This window comes from Physella acuta, unplaced genomic scaffold (assembly GCF_028476545.2).
Source record: "Physella acuta isolate Inbredline_101_S28 unplaced genomic scaffold, ASM2847654v3 ptg000934l, whole genome shotgun sequence".
NCBI lineage: Eukaryota > Metazoa > Mollusca > Gastropoda > Physidae > Physella > Physella acuta.
Genome location: NW_026732451.1, coordinates 4,027 through 21,997, shown reverse-complemented (window position 1 = coordinate 21,997; position 17,971 = coordinate 4,027). Strand labels below are relative to the sequence as shown.

At 40.6% G+C, this 17,971-nt stretch overlaps 1 protein-coding gene across 1 annotated transcript; it reads right to left on the bottom strand.

The window, feature by feature from the left end:
• Positions 1-344: 344 nt before the first annotated feature.
• Positions 345-14,894, bottom strand: LOC131953623 (organic cation transporter protein). The gene is made up of 11 exons (XM_059316892.1): positions 14,773-14,894; positions 13,350-13,806; positions 10,335-10,438; positions 8,860-9,014; positions 7,551-7,719; positions 6,794-7,018; positions 5,199-5,254; positions 4,628-4,798; positions 3,728-3,836; positions 2,892-3,104; positions 345-1,523 (listed from the first exon to the last, which is right to left on the bottom strand). Exons 2-11 carry the CDS (start codon positions 13,752-13,754, stop codon positions 1,454-1,456), a joined length of 1,677 nt encoding a protein of 558 aa, XP_059172875.1. The 5' UTR covers positions 13,755-13,806; positions 14,773-14,894; the 3' UTR covers positions 345-1,453.
• Between the last annotated feature and the right edge of the window lie 3,077 nt (positions 14,895-17,971).

The following is a 17,971-nucleotide window of genomic DNA, read 5'->3' as shown; positions in this document are numbered from 1 at the left end:
GTAGGCTTAGATCTATTTATTGTTGTCTATTTAAATTATACATTTCCTTTTCCGTCTTGAGGGGGGGGGGGGAGAAAGAATCACTGATCGTGAGTTTATAATACCAAGGAAAGTATTAGTAATGCAATTATATTTGCTTTCTTGGTTACTTGACCATTGTCATAACCTGTAGATTACAAAATCATGTACATGTTATCAAAATAAATTTCATTCGGTTTTAATTTCAATATTCTATACAAGTCAAGTGTTTAACATTTTAATAAAAATCAGCAACAAAGTATTCACATATTTTTTTACAAGAACTGTACGATAACAAAATGACGATAAATCAGCAGTGTAAAAAAAACATGTAGCTAAAAGAGCCTGCAGTATATTTAACAACAATATTGTATCATTACATCAAAGCTGATCATGTAAAAAAAATAGTCTCTTTCTATAAAGGCACACAAGTTCCTTGATATAATTATGTTTAATACTTTTATAAAAATAATCTGATTATTTAAAATATTTAAATATTACGTGCATACATATCTATAATGAACATTAGGCAAATAATGACACCAATCAGATTGTTCCTGCAGAATTTAAAAATGTTCTGGTAGTACCTACATAAATGTATTTAACTGAACCAAGATATTATTGGGTATTTTGTGCATGAGCACATATGTCTCCAAGACTTCATAAGCTAACAGTTACATGTAGTATATTGCCATCTGTCTTTTGATAGTAGTCTGACTTGCACAGAACTGTTCAACCTCCATTGGAACACATTAATCATCAATGTAACTTATGTCGAATTGAAATTGAGTTTTTTTATAAGGCCAGAAACAAGAGAAACTACTCACAAGATGAATGTGACAATAAATGGGGTCGTGAAATATTGCAACAGTTGAAGTTAAGCATCACCTGGCATCTTGTGGTACTGTGACATTTTTATATTGTAAGAGAGAACAAATTGAAAGAACAAACAATGAAATAAATAATGATGCGGGCAATACACTTTCAAATCAAGCTATCAAAAATGAAGTTCCCCAAACTATCTCAGCCCATGTGCCATTGATGTAGGCTACTTTGTTTTTTATACAGTCCTAATAACCAATGTACAAGGGGAGATAAGCTACTATGAATCTTTAAAGTTATTTAGCACAAGTTAAGTCCTTATAAATGTCATTTGATCAAGGTTTTATAGAATGATTTAAATTTGCTGTTGCTATGCAACAAAAATGACTTGGAAAGTTGATCCTGCAACAGTCATGTGACTGGCCACTTTAGACTGAGGGTTGTTAGAAAAGGTCAAAGGTTGGGGTAACACTGCAAGTCACAAATAGTATGTACAGCGACCCCGGGGGCGGGCCATTAGTGTGACGGGCACGTGACTGAAAGCGGTTTAGATGTGACTTGGACCTGACTTGGACATGACTTGGACCTGACTTTGACACGACTTGGCTTGGAGCTAGATTTTTTGTTGAAGTTCTGTGTCCAGTTTGTATTTCTCTTTCCCTCTGCAGCATAATGCATCGGTGCTAGACAAAAAGTTCAAAGCTTTACTCTCTATACAGTAGGTCGGTGAGGATAATACAAAGCTTTACTCTCTATACATTAGGTGGGTGAGGATAATACAAAGCTTTACTCTCTATACAGTAGGTGAGTGAGGATAATACAAAGCTTTACTCTCTATACAGTAGGTGGGTGAGGATAATACAAAGCTTTACTCTATATACAGTAGGTGGGTGAGGATAATACAAAGCTTTACTCTCTATACAGTAGGTGGGTGAGGATAATACAAAGCTTTACTCTCTATACAGTAGGTGGGTGAGGATAATACAAAGCTTTACTCTCTATAGAGTAGGTGGGTGAGGATAATACAAAGCTTTACTCTCTATACAGTAGGTGGGTGAGGATAATACAAAGCTTTACTCTCTATACAGTAGGTGGGTGAGGATGATACAAAGCTTTACTCTATATACAGTAGGTGGGTGAGGATAATACAAAGCTTTACTCTCTATAGAGTAGGTGGGTGAGGATAATACAAAGCTTTACTCTCTATACAGTAGGTGGGTTAGGATAATACAAAGCTTTACTCTCTATAGAGTAGGTGGGTGAGGATAATACAAAGCTTTACTCTCTATAGAGTAGGTGGGTGAGGATAATACAAAGCTTTACTCTCTATACAGTAGGTGGGTGAGGGTAATACAAAGCTTTACTCTCTATACAGTAGGTGGGTGAGGATAATACAAAGCTTTACTCTCTATACAGTAGGTGGGTGAGGATAATACAAAGCTTTACTCTCTATACAGTAGGTGGGTGAGGATAATACAAAGCTTTACTCTCTATACAGTAGGTGAGTGAGGATGATACAAAGCTTTACTCTATATACAGTAGGTGGGTGAGGATAATAGAAGGACACATACACGTTAAATAACTGCTGGGTAAATATACGTAGATACAAGCTGCATAAATACCGTTATAAATACGTGATAATACATAACACATGCTGTGTGGATTATGTAAACACACGATAATATATGCTATGTACATAATATTCATATTCGATAATGATTTTATTATGGGAATGTGGGGAGGAGGGGAAGGGGATAAAATATTTCATGTATGCCATGCCAATATCTGTAACTTCACACGAAACAGTTTTCCTGTGAGTTCATAGCGGCGGCTTCACCCAACACCCACCCTATCACATCATCCCCCCCCCCCCCCAGCCTATGCCACTGATTCTCCCATTCTTAATAATCTTCTAACTACTCTATCATAAAACTTGTTAAATAAATAAGTGGCTAATGTTAGACACGATTTAGCCTAAAGGGGCTAATGTTAGACATGCTTTAGCCTAAAGTGGCTAAAGAAAAAATATATTTAAAAATGTCAGCATTTACCAAGTTTCTGACGTGTCCACGTCTTCTGGTAACTGTGGCAACGGTTTTCCTGCCGTCTCAGGCAGGAGAATGGCCAGAGACCCGGCCAGAAGGGACAGACTCCCGAACACGATCAGTGGGAACGGTTTGGATATCGTCTGCAGATCCAGGAACACCGGTGCCAGAATGCCACCAATACGGGCAGACATTGAAGCCACGCCCATGCCAATATTTCTGTAAACAAATGTCTTGCATTAATAGATCACGTGATCAGATATCTTGTATGTTCCGCTACAGAATCTCATTAGCAACCCTATGGTATGTGTCTATCAGGTTACTAACGTTTTTAAAAAATATAATGATGTTTAAACTTCGTCTTAACAATCTATAAATTAATCTGTATAATTAAGTTGTGTTATTTTTTTAGTTCATCTATGTTTTTTCCCCAGCACCCCACCCCTCCCTTTATATCAACATAAACTTCAATGATTATACTTGAATATAACGTAGCGTCAAGCGATGTTGTTTTTATGAATGTATGGATTTTTTCAGGGCGAGTTTTATTTGAAAGGGAACAACGTTAGTGACATATTTTCTTTGTATTAAAGGAATTAGATCTAAGTCGATATTCGCAAGGGTGCAGTGATACTTTATTCCAGTAGATAAAAGTGTAAATGTGTAAGATAAAAAGGGTGTTGTAATACCTTATTACAGTAGGTAAAAGTGTAAATGTGTAAGATAAAAAGGGTGTTGTAATACCTAAATACAGTAGGTAAAAGTGTCAATGTGTAAGATAAAAAGGATGTTGTAATACCTTATTACAGTAGGGAAAAGTGGAAATGTGTAGGATAAATTACCTTATTACAGTAGGAAAAAGCTCAGCCGCCATCAGGTATATAATAGCGTAGGAAGCCGTAATTCCAAACTTTCCTAACATTGCAAGAACTACAGACACAGTTTCTATAGCTGTGGAAGTTCAAGTCACATGGACATGAGATACAATTTTAGTGGACATGAGATACAAGTTTGGTGGACATGAGATACAAGTTTGGTGGACATGAGATACAAGTTTGGTGGACATGACTAGTTTGGTGGACATGAGATACAAGTTTGGTGGACATGACAAGTTTGGTGGACATGAGATACAAGTTTGGTGGACATGAGATACAAGTTTGGTGGACATGACAAGTTTGGTGGACATGAGATACAAGTTTGGTGGACAAGACAAGTTTGGTGGACATGAGATACAAGTTTGGTGGACATGAGATACAAGTTTGGTGGACATGACAAGTTTGGTGGACATGAGATACAAGTTTGGTGGACATGAGATACAAGTTTGGTGGACATGAGATACAAGTTTGGTGGACATGACAAGTTTGGTGGACATGAGATACAAGTTTGGTGGACATGAGATACAAGTTTGGTGGACATGAGATACAAGTTTGGTGGACATGACAAGTTTGGTGGACATGACAAGTTTGGTGGACATGACAAGTTTGGTGGACATGAGATACAAGTTTGGTGGACATGAGATACAAGTTTGGTGGACATGAGATACAAGTTTAGTGGACATGAGATACAAGTTTGGTGGACATGAGAGACAAGTTTGGTGGACATGAGATACAAGTTTGGTGGACATGAGATACAAGTTTGGTGGACATGAGATACAAGTTTGGTGGACATGAGATACAAGTTTGGTGGACATGACAAATTTGATGGACATGACAAATTTGATGGCCATGACAAAATCCACTTACTACTGCTCTCCTCTGTAGGAAGACACCCAGACAAGATACACGCCACCCCACCGATGTACATGGACAGTATGAGTGGCCAGCGACGACCCACCTTGTTTAAGATTAAAATACAGATGACGTAAGCAGGTATCTCTACTGCTCCGGCCAGACAGAAATTCATGTACGGGTTTCCTGTGTGGGGAAATTGATTTGTCAGCAAGATGATTTTACTGGTGAGCACAGTGACAAGTGGAGTCACAGTGACAAGTGGAGTCACTGTGCTAAGTGACGTCACTGTGATAAGTGGCGTCACAGTGACAAGTGGCGCCACTGTGACAAGTAGAGTCACAGTGACAAGTGGAGTCACAGTGACAAGTGGAGTCACAGTGACAAGTGGAGTCACAGTGACAAGTGGAGTCACAGTGACAAGTGGAGTCACAGTGACAAGTGGAGTCACAGTGACAAGTGGAGTCCCAGTGACAAGTGGCGTCACAGTGACAAGCGACGTCACAGTGACAAGCGACGTCACAGTGACGCTAGTGTGACGTGTTGACCCAGTGAGACGAGTATATAAACAGAAACAGTTTCCTACCTGCTAGATTTTCCGTGTTCAAGGACAAGCCGTAATAAACAAGGGCATTGACAAACCTGAAAGATGTAGACAGATGTCAACCAAAGTTCATCTTATAATCCAATGCATCTGTTACATGACTAGATTATTCAATAACTTTTGCACTAGATGTCTGGTCCAACGAAATTCCTTTGTGATGAAACTTGTAAACCATGACCGGGGCAGACAGAGTTTCTTTCAAACACCCCCCCCTCAACCAAGATCACGTCCACCAACTCCTCTCGGACGATATATATATATATATATATATATATATATATATATATATATATATATATATATATATATATATATACGTACGTGTGTGTGTTTGTGAGTGTGTGTGTGTTTTTGTGCGTGTGTGTGTGTGAATGTGTGTGTGAATGTGTGTGTGTGAGAGAGATACTGTGGTGTAACCAGTGGCTCCCAAGAACGCCATGCAGCACCCCTGACACCAGGGTGGTCAGCGTACTCTCCAGTTTACATACTCATGGCTACAGTGTTGACAAACCCGCGCCCCAACAACCGAGATCCAAGAAATATAGCGCTGGCATTGTTTACATCTAAATCATTCAGGCTGAGTAAACAAGGTAACACCGTCTAAAAAATACACGATTGGTAACGCGTCGATAAAATTCTTTTAACGTACTCCGTCAGTTTAAATTTCCTATCTTTTAAGATCGCAGCAGCGCGCGACAGATACGCAAGTACGCAAGTGCTGAAGAGAAAATATATACGTCAATCATTCTTAATCATTTCCACACCCTCTCCCCCTCCGGAGCATAAATAAAAAAATAAACTAGCTACAAGTTAAACAATGCTGCCATGGCTTTGTTGGACACTAGACTCAACTAACAAAAACCACGACCTAACGTGACCTCTACTGACCAGTTAAACTAAATGTTAAAGGAGAGTTTGGCCATCTTCCACCATCTACTGACCAGTTAAACCAAATGTTAAAGGAGAGTTTGGCCATCTTCCACCCTCTACTGACCAGTTAAACCAAATGTTAAAGGAGAGTTTGGCCATCTTCCACCCTCTACTGACCAGTTAAACCAAATGTTAAAGGAGAGTTTGGCCATCTTCCACCATCTACTGACCAGTTAAACCAAATGTTAAAGGAGAGTTTGGCCATCTTCCACCCTCTACTGACCAGTTAAACCAAATGTTAAAGGAGAGTTTGGCCATCTTCCACCATCTACTGACCAGTTAAACCAAATGTTAAAGGAGAGTTTGGCCATCTTCCACCCTCTACTGACCAGTTAAACCAAATGTTAAAGTATAGTTTGGCCATCTTCGACCATCTACTGACCAGTTAAACCAAATGTTAAAGTATAGTTTGGCCATCTTCGACCATCTACTGACCAGTTAAACCAAATGTTAAAGGAGAGTTTGGCCATCTTCCACCCTCTACTGACCAGTTAAACCAAATGTTAAAGTATAGTTTGGCCATCTTCCACCCTCTACTGACCAGTTAAACCAAATGTTAAAGGAGAGTTTGGCCATCTTCCACCATCTACTGACCAGTTAAACCAAATGTTAAAGGAGAGTTTGGCCATCTTCCACCATCTACTGACCAGTTAAACCAAATGTTAAAGGAGAGTTTGGCCATCTTCCACGTACGGACACAGTCTAGGATGTAGTACTGTCTGCCGGCCTTGAGCGAAGGGTCGTCCTGCAGGGTCTTGAAGACGTCGCTGCCCAGCGTGACCCCGTTCTGTCGGGCCGCCCGTCTGATGGTCTCCTCAGCCTGGGCCTCTCGCCCGTGGGACATCTGCCATCTGATGGACTCTGGGAGAAACCTGGAACACGGGGTCAAGGTCATTCGGCCATTTGTTCTTGTTGCATTAGGCTTTGAATAAACACGTTTCAAGCATGTTAGTGTTTCTTAATTAAGTGTTACTCATTAGAACTACCATGTGCGCGGGGTGTTACCACGGTGTAGTGTACTCACCACGGTGTATTGTACTCACCACGGTGTATTGTACTCACCACGTTGTAGTGTACTCACCACGGTGTAGTGTACTCACCACGGTGTAGTGTACTCACCACGGTGTAGTGTACCCACATCAGTGTATTGTACTCACCACGGTGTATTGTACTCACCACGGTGTATTGTACTCACCACCGTGTATTGTACTCACCACGGTGTAGTGTACTCACCACGATGTAATGTACTCACCACGGTGTAATGTACTCACCACGGTGTATTGTACTCACCACGGTGTAATGTACTCACCACGGTGTGGTGTACTCACCACGGTGTAATGTACTCACCACGGTGTAGTGTACTCACCACGGTGTATTGTACTATCACGCACGGAATGTACTCACCACCAATAGAAACCAAACAAGAGAACAGGTAGTGTGATGGTCATCTCAAGGTAGCGCCACTCTCGGATAAAGTAAGCAAGTCCCGCTAGAGTTATGTACCCTATACTGTAGAATCCTTGACTGACAAATCCAGCAACAACACGGTACCGTGGCCCGACAAGTTCTGTTGCTAGACAAGTCGCAGAGTGTCAGATATAGCATATCCAAATGTTGTGTTAACTATAGCATGTCTAAATGTTGTGTTAACTATAGTATGTTTAAATATTGTGTTAACTATAGCGTTGTGTGAACTATAGCATGTCCAAATGTTGTGTTAACTATAGTATGTTTAAATATTGTGTTAACTATAGCGTTGTGTGAACTATAGCATGTCCAAATGTTGTGTTATCTATAGCGTTGTGTGAACTATAGCATGTCCAAATGTTGTGTTAACTATAGTATGTTTAAATATTGTGTTAACTATAGCATGTCCAAATGTTGTGTTAACTATAGCGTGTTCAAATGTTGTGTTAACTATAGCATGTTTAAATGTTGTGTTAACTATAGCATGTCCAAATGTTGTGTTAACTATAGCGTGTTCAAATGTTGTGTTAACTATAGCATGTTTAAATGTTGTGTTAACTATAGAGTTGTGTGAACTATAGCATGTTTAAATATTGTGTTAACTATAGCGTTGTGTGAACTATAGCATGTTTAAATGTTGTGTTAACTATAGCATGTCAAAATGTTGTGTTAACTATAGAGTTGTGTTAACTATAGCATGTCCAAATGTTGTGTTAACTATAGCATGTCCAAATGTTGTGTTAACTATAGTATGTTTAAATATTGTGTTAACTATAGCATGTTTACATGTTGTGTTAACTATAGCATGTCTAAATGTTGTGTTAACTATAGTATGTTTAAATATTGTGTTAACTATAGCATGTTTAAATGTTGTGTTGACTATAGCATGTTTAAATATTGTGTTAATTTTGGCATGTAAAAAATATTGTGTTAATTATGGCATGTAAAAATGTTGTGTTAATTATGGCATGTAAAAATGTTATGGCATGTCTAAATATTATGTTAACTATAGCACGTCCAAGTATTGTGTTAAATATAGCATGTCTTAAAGTTTGTGTTGATGCCAAAATGTCTAGTTAACTATTTGATGTTACTAGATTATATGTGTCTTTATGAAATTGTAATTTGATATATATACGTATATATATATATATATATATATATATATATATATATATATATATATATATATATGCTGATGGCTGTGTGTACATAATCAATCCCCATATCATCGTATACTACTTACACAGTGTATAAGCCACTAAAAACGCCCCTGTATGGGCAGCACCCTGACAAAAATACATGGGTAAAAAGACGAAAATATTTGGTGCAAGGGAAGCAATTGTGCCTGCTACTAGCAGGAGCAGACAACCCACGAAGAACATAGGCCGGCGTCCGAATCTGTAGAAGATGAATAAGACATAGAACTATTAAACATTTCAATGGATCGATAAGTATTGATTCCCTAAGCTAATACACATTTTTGTTCTCTTTTGAATGTAATTTTAGCGTTCAATATTTCCGTTTGATTGGCTAGGTAAATATATGTCTGTCGCAGGTACAAACCATTTCTTTGATCACCTCCCCATGGCGGGGGTGTTTGGTGCAGGTCTCAGACGACGGTCATGTCTTCTAGTGAGTTTTTACCAAAAAACTGGACTAGAGTTTGTGGGGAGTGGGAAGTGGTATGGGGGTGGGGGTGGGGCTAGATGTGACTAATCACTGGGGGGTGGGAAGATCTTACTATTTTCTCCCTAGGTCATGTCATGTTTTCTTAATTTGTCATGGGTCTCTGGTTTGGTAGGGTCAGGCTGATATTTGATGTTTTCTTAATTTGTCATGGGTCTCTGGTTTGGTCAGGCTGATATTTGAGTTGAACAAATGATCTAGTTATAACCGTATTATGTCCGGTAGTCCAGAACACGTCTAAATATAGCACGATGTCCTGCCTCTCGTACAGCTGACCTATATGTCTGACAGCTGACCTATATGTCTGACAGCTGACCTATATGTCTGACAGCTGACCTATATGTCTGACAGCTGACCTATATGTCTGACAGCTGACCTATATGTCTGACAGCTGACATATGTCTGACAGTTGACCTATATGTCTGACAGCTGACCTATATGTCTGACAGCTGACCTATATGTCTGACAGCTGACCTTTATGTCTGACAGCTGACCTATATGTCTGACAGCTGACCTATATGTCTGACAGCTTACCTATATGTCTGACAGCTGACCTATATGTCTGACAGCTGACCTATATGTCTGACAGCTGACCTATATGTCTGACAGCTGACCTATATGTCTGACAGCTGACCTATATGTCTGACAGCTGACCTACCTGTCTGACAGCTGACCTACCTGTCTGACAGCTGACTTTTATATATGACAGCTGACCTACCTGTCAGGTAGGTGACATATGACTGACAGCTGACCTATATGTCTGACTGCTGACCTATATGTCTGACAGCTGACCTACCTGTCAGACAGCTGACCTATATGTCTGACAGCTGACCTATATGTCTGACAGCTGACCTACCTGTCTGACAGCTGACCTATATGTCTGACAGCTGACCTATATGTCTGACAGCTGACATATGTCTGACAGCTGACCTTTATATATGACAGCTGACCTACCTGTCAGGTAGGTGACATATGACTGACAGCTGACCTATATGTCTGACAGCTGACCTTTATATATGACAGCTGACCTACCTGTCAGATAGCTGACCAAACACAAAAGCCCCACAGAGTCTGCCGGCAAAAAAAACTGATTTCGATGTTGGAATCCAGAATTTTCTATCACACACCAAATCAAACTGAGGAAATAAAACAGAATTTTCAATCACACACTAAATCAAACTGAGGAAATAAAACAGAATTTTCTATCACACATCAAATCAAACTGAGGAAATAAAACATAATTTTCTTCACACCAAATCAAACTGAGGAAATAAAACAGAATTTTCTATCACACACCAAATCAAACTGAGGAAATAAAACATAATTTTCTTTACACCAAATCAAACTGAAGAAATAAAACATAATTTTCTATCACACACCAAATCAAACTGAGGAAATAAAACATAATTTTCTTCACACCAAATCAAACTGAGGAAATAAAACATAATTTTCTTCACACCAAATCAAACTGAGGAAATAAAACAGAATTTTCTATCACACACCAAATCAAACTGAGGAAATAAAACATAATTTTCTTCACACCAAATCAAACTGAGGAAATAAAACAGAATTTTCTATCACACACCAAATCAAACTGAGGAAATAAAACATAATTTTCTTCACACCAAATCAAACTGAGGAAATAAAACAGAATTTTCTATCACACACCAAATCAAACTGAGGAAATAAAACATAATTTTCTTCACACCAAATCAAACTGAGGAAATAAAACATAATTTTCTTCACACCAAATCAAACTGAGGAAATAAAACAGAATTTTCTATCACACACCAAATCAAACTGAAGAAATAAAACATAATTTTCTTCACACCAAATCAAACTGAGGAAATAAAACATAATTTTCTTCACACCAAATCAAACTGAGGAAATAAAACAGAATTTTCTATCACACACCAAATCAAACTGAGGAAATAAAACATAATTTTCTTCACACCAAATCAAACTGAGGAAATAAAACAGAATTTTCTATCACACACCAAATCAAACTGAGGAAATAAAACAGAATTTTCTTCACACCAAATCAAACTGAGGAAATAAAACATAATTTTCTTCACACCAAATCAAACTGAGGAAATAAAACAGAATTTTCTATCACACACCAAATCAAACTGAGGAAATAAAACAGAATTTTCTTCACACCAAATCAAACTGAGGAAATAAAACATAATTTTCTTCACACCAAATCAAACTGAGGAAATAAAACAGAATTTTCTATCACACACCAAATCAAACTGAGGAAATAAAACAGAATTTTCTTCACACTAAATCAAACTGATGAAATAAGGCAGATTTTAAAACCAGTTCTCAACTACGTCTTGCCAATACAAACACATAGTTAAGCTACTACACGACATCCACGTTAAGCAATCAGCTTAGACATATCGGCACTAACAACAATTGTATTACAGCACAAATATAACACTAAAATGGCGTTTATAACGAGTATACAACTCGTGTACACAACCCATACTCCAACGTGTACATACAAAGTCGTCTACATAAACCCTATTCCAACGTGTACATGCAAACTCGTGTACACAACCCCCATCTAAACATGTACATACAAACTCTTGTACACAACCCCCATCTAAACATGTACATACAAACTCTTGTACACAACCCCCATCTAAACATGTACATACAAACTCTTGTACACAACCCCCATCTAAACGTGTACATACAAACTCGTGTACACAATCCCCACCCAACGTATACATACAAACTCTTGTACACAACCCCCATCTAAACGTGTACATACAAACTCGTGTACACAATCCCCACCCAACGTATACATACAAACTCTTGTACACAACCCCCATCTAAACGTGTACATACAACTCGTGTACACAATCCCCACCCAACGTATACATACAAACTCTTGTACACAATCCCCACCCAACGTATACATACAAACTCTTGTACACAATCCCCACCCAACGTATACATACAAACTCTTGTACACAATCCCCACCCAACGTATACATACAAACTCTTGTACACAACCCCCATCTAAACGTGTACATACAACTCGTGTACACAATCCCCACCCAACGTATACATACAAACTCTTGTACACAATCCCCACCCAACGTATACATACAAACTCTTGTACACAATCCCCACCCAACGTATACATACAAACTCTTGTACACAATCCCCACCCAACGTATACATACAAACTCTTGTACACAATCCCCACCCAACGTATACATACAAACTCTTGTACACAATCCCCACCCAACGTATACATACAAACTCGTGTACACAATCCCCACCCAACGTATACATACAAACTCTTGTACACAATCCCCACCCAACGTATACATACAAACTCTTGTACACAATCCCCACCCAACGTATACATACAAACTCTTGTACACAATCCCCACCCAACGTATACATACAAACTCTTGTACACAATCCCCACCCAACGTATACATACAAACTCGTGTACACAATCCCCACCCAAACGACTACATACAAACTTGTGTACACAACCCCCACCCAAACGTGTACATACAAACTCTTGTACACAATCCCCACCCAACGTATACATACAAACTCGTGTACACAATCCCCACCCAAACGACTACATACAAACTCTTGTACACAATCCCCACCCAACGTATACATACAAACTCTTGTACACAATCCCCACCCAACGTATACATACAAACTCTTGTACACAATCCCCACCCAACGTATACATACAAACTCGTGTACACAATCCCCACCCAAACGACTACATACAAACTTGTGTACACAACCCCCACCCAAACGTGTACATACAAACTCTTGTACACAATTCCCACCCAACGTATACATACAAACTCGTGTACACAATCCCCACCCAAACGACTACATACAAACTCTTGTACACAATCCCCACCCAACGTATACATACAAACTCGTGTACACAATCCCCACCCAAACGACTACATACAAACTCTTGTACACAATCCCCACCCAAACGTGTACATACAACTCGTGTACACAACCCCCACCCAAACGTGTGACGTGACGTACCTCTGACGTTAGGGTGGAGCTGTATTCCTCCTTAGAATATTGATACCCATGCTGGCACTCGATCTGCCGCCTGGACGTGTTCGAGTAGAGAGCGACAGGGCTGGCATCGTGGCCTGTAAACTCTGCCAGGCTGCCGTTCAACAGACTCAGGACATCAAACTGCCGGCACGAGGACTTGGGGGGGAGCAGCAGGGAGTTCCTCTCAGGGAGGCTGAGGTTCTCCAGGGGCGTGCCGCTCAGGTTGTAGCTACTGACGTCACAGTGGAAGCTGGGCGTGGCCCCAATGAAGACCATGTTGAAGGCGTGCCACGCCGACACGATGGAGAAGAGACAGATGAGGAAGAAGCGAACCCGCTGGTAGAGCCCGAACTCTCCCAGCAGTTTCATCAGGTCATCGAAGTGCATTCTGGTCGGCCGGATGTTAGACGGTCAAGGTCACTCTACTACACACCTGGAACTAAAGACATGTATCGGTTGAGTTGCATTGTTTCACGTCTCAATTGATTTGAGAGCCCTAGACACCGCTAGAGGTGTCTTAGAAAAGGTTTGAGAGCCCCTGACTCCCCTAGTGATGTCGTAAAAAAGGTTTGAGAGCCCCTGACTCCCCTAGAGATGTCGTAAAAAAGGTTTGAGAGCCACTGGCTCCCCTAGTAATGTCGTAAAAAGGTTTGAGAGCCCCTGACTCCCCTAGAGATGTGTGCACAAAAATTGAGAAGAGATAAGAAAATATCTTGGATACACTACCGTAAGGTTAAAAGTTTAGTTCATATAAAGGTGTCAAATCTAAACTTGTCAATCTTGGAAACTTGACAAACTTACAACACAGAAATCAATAGCACACGATCTCAAAACGTATGGCAACACGGTATTCGATGTGTACAGCTGGAACTAACATACACATCCAACATGTGAACTCAGACCAAATGACCAGTTAGTTTTGAAAGACGCATGTGTAGAGCCCCTCCCCCCGTACCCCCCCCCCCCCCCACCAACTGGCACCAGGTGTACACCTACCCCTAATTGACGCCATTTAATTAACATACACACCACATGGTGGAGCTTTGTGACATCAGATAGCTCGAATGTAATTCCATATCTGCTCATTTACATAAGTGATCTGTGTCAATAGTCAATATTTAACGCGCGTCCAACGCCAACTAGCGCGGCTAGTTTAGTAACTATGTTTAATTAATTCCCGGTCTAGCAAATGCTATAGCCGTCGTCTAGTTTAGTACTAATGTTTTATTAAGTGAGCTTTTTACCGAAAGTGATACCCTTGCGTTTAAAAAAATAAACTCAAACCATTTAACATCTACTTTTTTTAGTGACACTTTTTCTTACATAATTTTTTACCTACTTCTCTAAAGGAATTGTTAAGTTCTAAAACAAACAAAATTTAGAATAAATTATCGCTCAACGTTACCATACAAGTAAATATCATCTGCTGTCAATCTATGAAGTGTACCAAAGGCCGGGTTAGTTCAAGATTGAAATATTTCAGCCAAGATCCAGGCGATGACACAAAAATTTATTGACTTGCCGCTGTTCATCTAGCAACAGCTTAAATAGCGAACGTCAATTTTTTCAGTAGCCCATGTTAACTAGAAAGTGCCCCACCTTAGGTAAACATTTGACGGCTTGTGACTATGTGCATTTTTTACCTGAGCCACTGGCATGGACCAATCAATGTTTCTCAATGAAAGGTCCCTGCCTGGCTAATGAAGGACAATATTTCGTCATCACCATGGCACGCTCTACACAGGTCAATAAACCCATTCTGGTGATACGCTCGCCGAAGCCTCGGGTATGTCAAAAGGTGCCACTCCGAGCACCAAGACCTGTCTTTCTTCAGTCACGTCTTAATGGTTATTAAATGAACCACAAAAAATGATTGAATTTCTTTCTTTTTTTCTCACTAGCACACTTTTAAACCTTTATATGTCGCTAACCTTTGGTGAAATGACATTAAACATATCATCAGCACAATATGTGTCACTGTGATGTGACAATATGTGTCACTGTGGTGTGACAATATGTGTCACTGTGTTATGTGGTAATATTTGTGCCACTGTGTTATGTGGTAATATTTATGCCACTGTGTTATGTGGTAATATTTGTGCCACTGTGTAAGACATTCAAGCTTGTATTTAAAGTTTAGACTTTCTAAATGGTTATTTAATTAGTTGTTAGCTTCTCAGTTATATGGGCCACTGTTCGATTAGTTAAGGAAAATCGATCAATTTTCATCTAATTAACTTCACTAAGCCAAACATTGTAAGGTGAATACTCACTCAGTGGTGACACAGTGACAGGGCTGGTGACACAGTGACAGAAGTGGTGACACAGTGACAGAGCTGGTGACACGGTGACAGGGCTGGTGACACGATGTGGTGACACGGTGACAGAGCTGGTGACACGGTGACAGGGCTGGTGACACGGTGACAGGGCTGGTGACACGATGTGGGCTGGTGACACGGTGACAGGCTGGTGACACGGTGACAGGCTGGTGACACGATGTGGTGACACGGTGACAGAGCTGGTGACACGGTGACAGGGCTGGTGACACGGTGACAGGGCTGGTGACACGATGTGGTGACACGGTGACAGAGCTGGTGACACGGTGACAGGGCTGGTGACACGGTGACAGGGCTGGTGACACGGTGACAGGGCTGGTGACACGATGTGGTGACACGGCGACAGGGCTGGTGACACGATGTGGGCTGGTGACACAGTGACAGGGTTGGTGACACAGTGACAGGGGCTGGTGACAGAATGTCGAAATCGGTGACACGATGACAAAATAAATGAGACAATGACACCAAATTTAGTTGGTGACACACTGAGTCGACCAGAAATCTTAGTCTGAGATATGTTGAGCGTGTAAGAAAATTGGAAGTTTGAATGGACCGTATAAGATTGATTAGATGTGGGGCTGGTCTGACGTAGGTCAACTACATTCACACAGCTCTAACCCTAGCTCCATGACGTCAAACTGTAGATGTCTGAGTTATGCCACACAAAAATGGTGGGAAGCTATAACAATGTGAGCAGAGGTGGGAGTGGAGGAAAGCAAGGGTGCCCGTGTATCTGATGCTGGCAGGGACTATCGTTCAATTTGTTCTCTGACTGGAAAATCGTAACGGTAATCAATACATTTCTTCGATCAGATAAATATAAAAAAGAACAGCCGCATGTACCCTGCACTGAGGCAACCGCCATGAACTGACGGTAAAACCAGCGTCAGGGTGAGGCCATTCAACCCAAGCTAGGCGGGGGCTCCGGTCTACACTAAGACTGGCTGTTGTGGCAACCATTGCAAAACAAAAAAGTGCGCACGCGACTTGCCAGTGACGTCTTGTGGTTTCAGTAGCCGGTCCGTCTCTAAGGTCGATCTACTGCACATCTAAGGTTAATCTTTTTTTATATTGTCCTTAGTTTTTGAAATGCATCTTATTGAATTTGAGCATATCGCCTTGTAACATAAAACTAATAGCATAGCAAAGATCACACAAAACATGTTGGCTAGTTCTTTGTAAAACAAAGTGTTTCCAAGTCTTTTGCTCATGGCAATCCTAAATTGACATTAGAAGATTTACGATTTTCTTAAGTAAAGTTATGGTGGCTGGAAAAGTACTAAATGGTCGATGATTTAGAAATGTGTAAAATCAAGATTGGAAATCAATATTTCAGTCCTCGTGATTAAGCAAATTTCTAACGAATCAATAGGTTAGAGGTCAATACAATGAAAGAAAGTTCAATCTTCATTCATGGAGCACATTTTATTTAAAGCTTAGACTTGTACTGACAAATGCTTTCAAATGGCTCAGGTAGTGGAGGCAGGGGGGGAGGGGGTAATGGAGGCAGGGGGAGGGGGGAAGTGTTTCTCTTTTTTCTCACGGATGTGGGGGCACTTGAAACCTGGGGGAGGGGGCGGACTAAATTTTTCAGGGGGCGGGTGGTTAAAAGTATACATTTTCTATATAAAATGTGGGGGGGGGAAGGGTGTGTGAAAGGAGCTGTAAAGTAATCAAATGCCACCTCACCCCCCCCCCCACCAATTTATACCAAGTTCAATGTCCCCGATCGCCCAGTCAACATTAACAGTAGAAATTTTAAGGTCAAGGCTAGGGCCAGGGCTACGACTAAGGCTAGGGCTAGGATAGGGCTAGGGCAAGGATAGGGCTAGGATTAGGGCTAGGGCTTATGTTAAGTCTAGGCCGAGGAATAGGGCTAGAATATTTTCTAGGGATATTAAAGAATACCAATTTATCATCTAGAGGTCCATTCCCAAAAAAGGTAGTTACCATGAGGGAATATTGCCAGGGGTAACCGATACAAGGTAATTCATCGGGGGTTAGGAGTGGAGTAAGATGGGTAGAGGTGAGATGGGTAGAGGTGAGATGGGTAGAGGTGAGATTAGAGGTGAGATGGGTAGAGGTGAGATGGGTAGAGGTGAGATGGGTAGAGGAGAGATTAGTAGAGGTGAGATTTGTAGAGGTGAGATGGGTAGAGGTGAGATTAGAGGTGAGATGGGTAGAGGTGAGATGGGTAGAGGTGAGATGGGTAGAGGTGAGATGGGTAGAGGTGAGATGGGTAGAGGTGAGATGGGTAGAGGTGAGATG

Excerpts from the sequence above, each read along its gene's own strand:
- LOC131953623 (XM_059316892.1), bottom strand. The coding sequence starts at position 13,754 with ATGCACTTCGATGACCTGATGAAACTGCTGGGAGAGTTCGGGCTCTAC. Across the intron at positions 10,439-13,349 it reads GCTCCACCCTAACGTCAGAG|TTTGATTTGGTGTGTGATAG; the intron begins GTACGTCACGTC and ends TTATTTCCTCAG. Across the intron at positions 4,799-5,198 it reads GAACACGGAAAATCTAGCAG|GAAACCCGTACATGAATTTC; the intron begins GTAGGAAACTGT and ends TTCCCCACACAG.